The 10,076-nt window shown below is 42.1% G+C and overlaps 1 protein-coding gene across 1 annotated transcript in view; it reads left to right on the forward strand.

Moving 5' to 3' along the window:
* The window catches only part of LOC117522995 (collagen alpha-1(XIII) chain-like), a 407,773-nt gene extending 398,000 nt beyond the window's left edge, over window positions 1–9,773 (forward strand). Inside the window, exons 15-17 of the mRNA XM_034184413.1 lie at window positions 5,399–5,491; window positions 7,739–7,780; window positions 9,711–9,773. Coding sequence (XP_034040304.1) covers window positions 5,399–5,491; window positions 7,739–7,780; window positions 9,711–9,773 — 198 coding nt within the window. The remainder of the gene's footprint in view (window positions 1–5,398; window positions 5,492–7,738; window positions 7,781–9,710) is intronic.
* Window positions 9,774–10,076: the final 303 nt, after the last annotated feature.

The raw sequence follows: 10,076 nt of genomic DNA on the forward strand, positions 1-10,076 counted from the left end.
TTTTAGTCCAATGTGCACAAGTTGCAGGTTTAGTGAAATTATTTTTATATTTGAGATCCATGCATTATTTCTCAAAAATAAATAAATTTAAGAAAATGCTAAAAAAAAAAAAAAAATACTATATCACAGTGATGACAAAAATTAAAAATAAATAAATAAATAAATAAAATGATTGGATTCACCTTGGTATCCAGACCAGTCTATGTACCACACTACCACCACCTTTTGTCAAAATTGACCCTATTAGATTTTCCATAATCCTGGAGAAAATTAAACAGACATGGATAAAAGCATGAAACACAACCTCAAAATGTCATATTTTGGATGGGAAGCCTGCTGTTGTTGTCTTGACAAATCAGTGACCACCATATTTTTTGAGAGAGAGACCTTTTAAATGCTGACGTGGTGCTGCAGCCGTCACTTTATGGTGTGGACAGCGCTAAACAGAAGCCTGTGTGGAGGAGTCTGGTTAGGTTGTGTGGAACCACTCGGCCCGTTGGAATCTGTTGTGTTTATCACACGTGTAGAGTGTGGTCTGTCCCAGGATACCACACCTTGTTTGGAGATCAGAAAACCACATGTGGGATTAACATATGGACTTCATATTGGGTCTTTATCATAAATCAGATATCAGTCACTCAGTACTGCTCTGTGATGAGTTTTCCACTTGGCTAGACACAATTGTGAGTGAAATTCTCCATATTCCTTTCTGAAATTGCTTCAAGTTGCAGAATAGCACATTTTATCAGCTATTGGCTGCAGAAATGTAACAAGACATTGATTATATGTGGGCGCGTGGTACAGTGCAGTAAGAATGGATATGCTGTGGATGGATGGAATGTGGTCTGTGTATAAATTGAAGCAGTGCCAGTACTCCCACAGTAACACAGTGATTACTGGGCGACTGAAGTCAGGCCAGCCTTTGTGTTATGGAGTCTGCTTAAATCAGACCACATGTGCAAATAAATTATGCACTGTGCTATAATGGGTCAAACGCTGTGCCAGGCCTTCCTCTTCTTCTACTTGATATAAATGTTCCACTCTAGGGTGTTTTGTGTATGATGATTGACCTACAGCAATCATAACGCTTCACGAGAACAAATTGATTTCACAGTGTGAGCTCAGTAGCCCAAATTATGTGAAAAAGGACATTCAGGATGTGTAGTAGCCAGACAGATTCAGTTTAGCCTTTGAAGTATATTTACTGTCACATCTGGTGCTCACGGTTAATTCTCAAAAGTGATTTTGTTTAGTCTTGACTTTTGCTGTGGGCTGATTTCCCAGGATGTGGGTGTCAGTCTGCAGGTAACTTCGCAGAGGTTAGGATACACTGAGCCTGCAGGAAGCACTACCACCACAAAGATATTTATTTGTGCTTCAATCATAAATGTATATATGCACATATCAGGTTTGGTGGTCAGGAATGGCAGGACACAAAGGCTAGGCAGTCCAAAAAACAGCAACAACAAACATCAGGCAATCGGCGTGGTTGAAAAAACAGGCAGGTGGTCAAAAAACACAATGAGGCAAGCAGGACTAGAAAAACACAGGATCACAGCTGGAAGGGACAGCACAAGGTGCATATCGATCTGGCAAGGAAACAGTGAACCAAATGAAGCTTATATACACCCAGGTGATGAGCTGCTGATTAGGAACAGGTTTGAGAGAAAGCACTAGAACAAAGTGTGGTCAGACAGAAAGAAATGCCCACTACCAAGCAACGGACAAGAGCGATAGCGACAGAAAACCCAAAGCAGGAAAACGACCAGCAAGAGAACACACAACCAAAGAAAACAGTCAAACAAAAATAACAAAACCAGAACACAATATACAAAGTCCAAACCCTGACAGCACAGAGACAATGTCAACTTGCACAGTGTTGAGATAGAACTTTAGTGGGATTCATCTTAAGCCAGCATTATGCTACAAAATATGCTGTTTCAGAAATAAACATATCAGCACAATGCAGCAGCATATTGCAGAAGACCCACAGAATAACAGTGTTTGTCTCTATTGTCACTGTGCATGGACCATCTGGTTCCAGTCAGAGCCCACGTCATAATTTGTTAATGACCATTTGCAACTGTAGGGAGACTCCTTATGTGAGTCTCCCTACATAACTGCTTGTTTGACACAATGTCATTCCAACTAGTCTAGGACCTAGCATAGGGCCCCTTCACACATAACAGGAAAGACACAGAAACCAGTATAAAATCTGTGAACCAAAAACGTAATGGGGAACAACAAAACATTTCACCTGCTGTTGGGAGGGACGCACGGTCAGACAAGCATACACGATGCCGCGGCATCGGTTTCGTGCTCGCTGGTGTTCGTGCAAACGAACACAGTGCAAGCACATGGAAAGTCATGCACACAGCAGTGAAGCAAACATTTAATAAAACACCACAATTTATAATACTTAATTTCTGTTATAAAGAGTGGATGTAGCCTCCACCTAGACGTACACCAGGAAGTAATGAAATGATGTGAATCACTGTCCTCCCTTTTATGTTTTACATGAATTGCCTGATGCGCTCATCTCATGAAGACATCAGCCAGGCTCTCATTTCATAAAGAGCGGCTTCCCTGTTGTGAACACATCAGCCAGCATGGCGTGTCCACCGCGCAGCAATCCGCTGGTGACCGCGTTGCAAATATGATATGTGTTTTAATTATTACAATGTGGGGAATCCCGCAGTGACACGTGCCTCGCAGTGATTTTCAGCAAGTCACAATAGTGACCAGCAATGTGGTGCACTGATGCAGCGGCCAGCTGAAGCGAAATGTTTTAATTTATTCCCACGTGAGGACAGCAAGCTGATGTCGGCGCTCCATGTTGTAGTTATGCAATGTCATATTCCACTAGCCAATACACGTGTTCCCCAGCTGCGAGCACAGATATCTGAACAGCTGCAGGTCACAGGGGGATATGCCCCCCTCCCCCCTTTGTCTGTGGACGTCGCTGCTGTGGGGAAAAAATAAAAACCATGCACCATAAAACAACACCGCAATTTATAATATTTAATTCCTCTTATCGAGCAGACAATATAACTTTGAACCTTCTTTTCCTCTGTATATGACCCATGGTCATATACGTACAGTCATGAAATGACATGAATGAAGCAGTGTGCGCTTATCATGTCCACATCTGCTGGCCACTTGTCCAGCCGGCCCTGCATGCATGTTCAGTGAGTGGCGTGCATGTCCAGCGAGCAGCGTGCCGATGGAGAGATACCGCATTATGTGGATCATAGCTCACGTGGGTGACATGACATTCAGATCACCAGCTGAGTGTTCAAATGATCAGACAGTCCTTTTCACATGGAGCAGCCTGCCGGTGTGCGCACTGGGCGGCCACTCCAGCCCGTGGCAAAATGGATATATGTTTTTATGTATTTCCACATGAGGACAGCAGGCATACACACGTGCCTCACAGTGTAGAGTTGTAATGTCATGTCATTCAAAACACGGTACGTGTTCTCCAGCTGTGACTCACGGGGCCTATCTGTTTGGAGACATGCCCACCTGTTCATTCAGCACACAGAACAAAGTGTCACTCTGTGTTTCTGTGTTCTGTGATCATTTATTTTAGTTATTTGTTATGTAATTTTGTATGCAGTTATTGTAGTAATTATTTATATACCTGTCCTGGTTGTGGTCTCTGTGTTTGCAGTGTAACACGTTGTGTGCACTGAGCTGTCATTTCCAGCTGTCAGTGAGTCACTGGCCGGCGATCAGCTGAGAGGTGCCTTGCTGTCCTGTGTGCGCTCAGACATGGCTGGCCAGTCCCCATGTGATCATGTCTGTACATACATATCAGCATTTCATGCAAGTGTGCCTCCCATCGCATGCCACATGTGTTGCGGGGGGGAGCGGAGGGCGTGACACGTGCAATACACACTCATGCCACATGTGTTGTGGGGAGCAGTGGGGAGGGAGCGACATGCACGATACACACACACACACACACACTGCATGTGTTGAGGGGGGAGCTGACACTCTGGCACGCCACGTGTGTTGCTTCCTAGCCATCTCTTGATCTCAGTGGCTGAGGACACAGAGACATGAGTGTAACTGCAGAGATAAATGAATGTCTCTACAAGTTTGATATTTTCATCACATATAGATACACTTCACATAGCTGGGTCCAGGAAGCCATTAAAAGCCTGGATCTGTCTTAATCCAGGACAATCACAAACCCAGACACTCTGATTCATTGGTGGGCTCTTAGGAAGGAATGGTGGTAGTAGTAGTACTACTCCAATGTCTATACAAGTACACACTCTCTGCATATTTGTAACACAAAAAATAAAAATTAAATAAGATAAAAATTACATTCTTAATCGCAAAGTGATATCAAACCTGTATAACATGAAAACCACTTACATAAATACATAATCACTTTTTCAGACAGCTGGCTTCACACAAGTCCAGAGATGAACAACTGCATAACCCTTTGAGGTGGAGTGGTTTAGAGAAAGACAAAAAAACAAACAAACAAACAAGAAATCCAGGCTGTAATAAATGTCTTCTGGCATACGCCGGCCTTTGCTTTCAGTGTGTTTTTGATGTTAAAAAATGTAAAAATGGTTGAGTGGTTTTTCAAGATACTAACATCTGGAACACAAGTTAAGTCATAATTCCTGCTACAATACTACCTTTTTTAAAAAAGAAAATAATGGAGTAAATTCACAAAGAATCCCATGAAACAAAAACCCAGCAACATGGTTCTACAGGAACATTTAAAGCTGGACAATTGAGCACAAAATACTACAGTCGATGCATTAAATACAGGAGCTAATGACAAGGTGATTAGCCACAGATGTAAAGAGGATGCTGTGAGAAATGTGGAGCGTGATGCATTCAGGAACTGCAGCCCAGTGCAAACAGAGATTTGTTTTTATTGTCATTCAGTTAAAAAAAAATAAAATCAGAGATGCTATCACAGAACAAAATATCGATACACTGCATGAATAGATGAAAACAGAATAAAAACACTGAATAAAAGTCCAATTAGTGTGATAGTGTTAGACAGGACATTCATCCATTCATTTTCTGTACCTGCTTATTCCAGTCAAGGGTCACAGACAGCTGGAGCCTATTTCAGTGGTCAAAGACAGGGCATTGTCAGAAATAATTTATGTGCATTGTGACAGCCTGGAAACATATGCAGTTATTGACTACATATTGTCTCTATGTTTATGTGGTGAGTCATTCCATGCTCTCCAAACAAAGGTAGATGGTGAGAAGAAGCATCTTCATAACCGCTTGCTTTTCAGCTAACACACCTCTCTGCTCCTCCGCTCCGATATTTGCAGTGTGGTGCAGTGTTGTATTGGCATGGACAGTGTGATGAGGCTTACTTCGCTGTGGTAGATTATAACTGATGGTCTCTCAGCAGGGCGAGCCTGGAGCACAAGGCCCCCCGGGACCTCCTGGTCCACCCGGACCACCAGGAAACCCAGGTCTGAGTGGAGCCAGCGGTCCACCGGTGAGTACATCTGCAGCAAGAAACCAGCACCAGCAGGCTGAAGTAAAATGGGCCTGGAAACAAACAAACAAACAAACAAAAATCATCCTAACCTACAATAAAATCAAGCCCTAAATATATCCCAGGGTAATAGTATACAAATAATGAATTATTTTGCCTTGTTGAATGGAACATTCCATCTTTCACCTCATGAAATATTCTTACCATTGATCGAATGAAAAAACATTCATTATTTCTTTTATATATAACAGCTAACAATTTATAAACAAGAGAAAGGGACTTACATTTTGGTGTGCCGTTCTGGTACTTTGACGTCAACAGGTTCCAAACAGTCAAAACAAATAGGAGTCCAATCCAAAACAAAATTTTTCTGTCTAATTGCAAAAACACTCAGATAGTTCAAAAACAATCCTGATGATGTAGTCCATAGCTGTCTCATGTTTTGACCCTGACCCTGCCCTGTGTCGTGTTTTAGTCCTTGTCTACATATACTTTCCTCTCTTTGTTCTGTTGTCTGGCCCTGGTCTTTCATTTTCTGCTTTTTCCATTTTAGTCATACTTTAGCCACATGGTGAGCTCTGTTCTAGTTTTGTTATAGTCTTTTATTTTCTTGTGGTCCTTCTTTTGGTTTGTCACCTTATTTCCTAGTTTGCCCCTTATGTTTTATTCACATGAATATTTGTTGGTCTTTAGGTGTTTTCTTTATTTTGGCACTCTTAGTCATTCACCATTGTTTTTTCTGTCACTGATCTCTCTTGCACCAGTTTTCCTCACCTTCTTTCCAATTCTGTCTGCTTTGCCTCACTGAACTCTCTTGCCTCCTGTTTTCCCTCTTCTTTGACCACACCCCTTTTCCCTGAATCTTCTCCACACCTGTGTATTGTTTCTTGATTACTCACAGTCTATTTAAATCCTGTCTGCCCAATGTTCTCTGCCAGTTCATTGTTTCCAGCCTTGTGCGTAGCTCTCATTCTAGCCTGTTCCTGCTGCCATTGTTCTTGAGTCTGCCCGTGTTTGATCCTGGTTCTCTTTTGACCTCGCCCTTTGCCTCACTGGCTTAGGCAAAGGGCGAGTGTGTTTGACCTCTGCTTGTTTTTGTGGACCACGTCTCAGCCTAACTCCTCCCTGTACCGCTGCCTCTGTGTTTGACATCTGCTTGTTTCAGGACCACAGCCTTGCCTCATGGTTGTTGGTACCTTTGCCTGTGTGTTTGATTTCCTGTGTATCAAACCTTGCACAGTTTTTTGATAAAGCATTTTTACCCTTATTATCTTGTCTTATTGGTTAGGACTATTGTCTTTTCCTGTCCAGCCTGGTCCATTCTGTGTGGAATTTGCATGTACTTCTGTGTTTGCGTGGGTTCCCTCCGGATGTTCTGGCTTCGTCCCACTTCCAAAGACATACAGGTTATGTTAATTATTGACTCTAAATTGACCATGGCTGTGAGTGAGAGGGTGAATGTGTTTGTCTACTGCCTTAGACTAGAGCAGTTTATGGATTAAGGACCTTGGCAATGGGCCCTTAGTAATTTCCCGATCTTAATTTTTTTCAGTTTTGTCTAATGGTTTGTTTATAACAGGTTGAGGCCCTTTCAAGCTTTCCCACACTGTGATGTGATGTGGTGTGCAATATTTCTTCTTCTACAACATTTCCCAAATCCTAGTCCTTAGGACCCAAAGTACTGCATGTTTCTCATCTACTCAGACCAGATCAACTCAGTCATGGTTTGAGCCAATCAGCAGGTGGGTGAATGATGGAACGCACCCTGTTGGCTTCATTATGTGCAGTTGGAGCAGGGAGAAATGAACAATTTTCAATACTTTTGGTCCCATGGACCATTTTTGGAAATGCTGCTCTACATCATTTTCCATGTTTGCATGGGACACTTCAGTGGTCAGCCCCCCATGTGAATTGAATCTACCGACTAGTTGTTTGTAGCCATCTGCTGGAACATCAGGTGTGGCAATGTGTGCCACACCCACCAAACTCCCAAATTGTCAAGGATCGTGGTACAGTGCAGACAACAATCTCTCCCTACCTCCTGAAGGAACCATCGATCAGCCACAGCCAGGTGAAAGTGGGTGTGACCTTGGTCTTTTTCAGTTGCTGGGGCCTCAACACTGCTGGATCATGTTCAGAGGCTCCACATGGTCATCGCTGATGTTCTTTCACAGTGCAAGTGAAACTCCCCACAAATACTGTAAACTACGTGGCTGTTTTACTGTTTGTGTACTGTTTTCCCTGTAGGGTAAACAAGGTGAACCCGGAAAACCAGGCAAAGACCCACAGGTGGGTTTTTCTTTAATCTTGTTTTTGCTGGTCGACTTTCCCCTCCTTCAAAAAAGCTTTGAGATGAAGGGATAAACAAGTTTTAATTTTGACATAGTGTTTTATGACAACAAATGTTTATGAACGTTACAGATCCAGAAGGTGTAGAATGTGTCTACTTTAGGGGTGCAATGGATCATGATGGTTCAGGTGGGATCATGGTTTTGAGTTATGGATCAGATCATTTTCAGAGCAGCAAGAGGAAACAAATATGACTTGAACTGAATGAAAACAAGAAGTCCAATGTTTAAATAATATTTTTAAATACATGCTTTACTGTTACACTAAATTGCACTGAAAACTGTACCAGTGACTATAAATAGCCTTTGTCAGTGTGTGGAAGCTGAAAGTCAACACACCTGTCCATCAGTAGTATCGTAGTAGTAAACTATTTGTGTGCTCAACACATGGCAGAAACTTTGTTCATCCTGCAGAAAAATAAGCAACACAGTAGGAATAGGAAAGCTAATTCAAGCTGTCCAGAACCGACCAAGGATGTACCATAGAACTGAATGGCACCACAGGTGATGTTAAAGAGAACATATGGGAAACAATAAAAGCAGAATGTGAGGTGAACATAGGTGATGAAGGTACGTGAGGTGAACATAGGTGAATACCCTGCTGTGCCTAAGAGTTGGTCTTGCAATTTTATTTCTAGTTATGTGAAATTTAAGGCTCACCAACATTCAAATGGAAAAAGACAACAGAAACGTTTGGTGTAATCAGGCCCCAAGGGTCACGGGAGGCTTACGCCTATCCCAGCAGTAATAGGGCGAGAGGCAAGGTACACCCTGGACAGGACACCAGACTGTCGCAGGGCCACATATAGACAGACTGATTTACCATTTAAACTGACCAATTGAGATGCAACAACACAATAAATCAATAACAGTAACAACACTGTTAAACTAATAGGAACCACAATAATATTTAAAACCTCAAACCCTGAACTCCCATGGTGCATTGCAGCACAGTGTCCATTGTTTACTAGTTAGCTAAAATGGCTAATTTCTCCAAAAAATATTTGGCCTATCAACTTTCTGTTTTTGCAGTGTTCATCCTTGACCCAAAATACGTAAGCATGCCAAGTGGCAATCTCAGCTCTCCCTGCTTGTTGCATGATTGAAGCCATGCACATGCACACAGAGGCCACTTGGCTATTATAATGTAGATAATAATAATAATAACATATATAGCACTTTTGGAAAAAAAAAAAATGCTTGAGTCCCCTGAGTAGGCAAACCACTTAGAAAAGTCCTGTCTTCTTCCTGGGCTCAAATGGTAAATTAAATGGTAAATGGGCTGCATGTATATAGCGCTTTCCCATCTGCATCAGATACTCAAAGCACTTTACAATATGCCTCACATTCACCCCAATGTCACGAGAGGGCTCAGTGGTCTCAGAGCCCTCTCCTCAGACAGCATAGGGAAAGCGCAGCACACATTCACTTATCTGAATGATCTCAGTAAGATCAGTCAAGACATTCTGTCCTCAGTTCTTGATATTTCAGAGTAATTACACTCATGTCTGGACCAGGTATGTGTTGGGCCTGCACCAAACTGCCTTGAGGTGAGCACAAAGTGGCAGAATCTTTCAGCTTTTAACACACTCTGTTCACAACAACGCACAAATGATTTGATTTCACGACAACTCTGCATTGAGATTCATGCAATCATTACTTTAAACACAATTAACTGCGACAGTGAATCTGTATTTCACACTGATATGTAGACCCTGATGGTAATCATATGCATGCTGATCCGTGGAGGACTGAATGGGATCAGCAAAGATCCTTTCAGCACTGGGAGATTGTACTTCATAGCCATGTGAGTGCAGTGTGCTGCTTTATTATTATGTCAGTAACCTTTGTCTCATTTGTGTTTTTTTCAGCTTTTACCAGGACTAAAGGTAATACAGTTCTTTTCTTCTAAAACACCTTCATTGCAACTTTGACGACATTACATCGTTGTGGTCTCTTTTGATGATTTATGGTTTTTTGTTAAAGTGTTGTTTTGGTTGGCCTGAAGTTGAGAACTGTACTTCTGTATCTTTGGGGAAAGGAGCACACTCATATTTTAATTACTGAGAAATGGAAGTTTTGGTGGGTCATAAAACCTTCAGAGCTGTAACTGACTCATGGAAAACGATGAGAAACAGAGATGGATGTTTTTCTTACGAAAACCTCTCAGCCGCCTGCTTTCTGTTCTGTTCAGACAACGCTGTGGCTGCATGTGCACACACGGAATATGATAAATA

The sequence above is a fragment of the Thalassophryne amazonica genome, chromosome 13 (genome assembly GCF_902500255.1).
Source record: "Thalassophryne amazonica chromosome 13, fThaAma1.1, whole genome shotgun sequence".
NCBI classification, from domain to species: Eukaryota; Metazoa; Chordata; class Actinopteri; order Batrachoidiformes; family Batrachoididae; genus Thalassophryne; species Thalassophryne amazonica.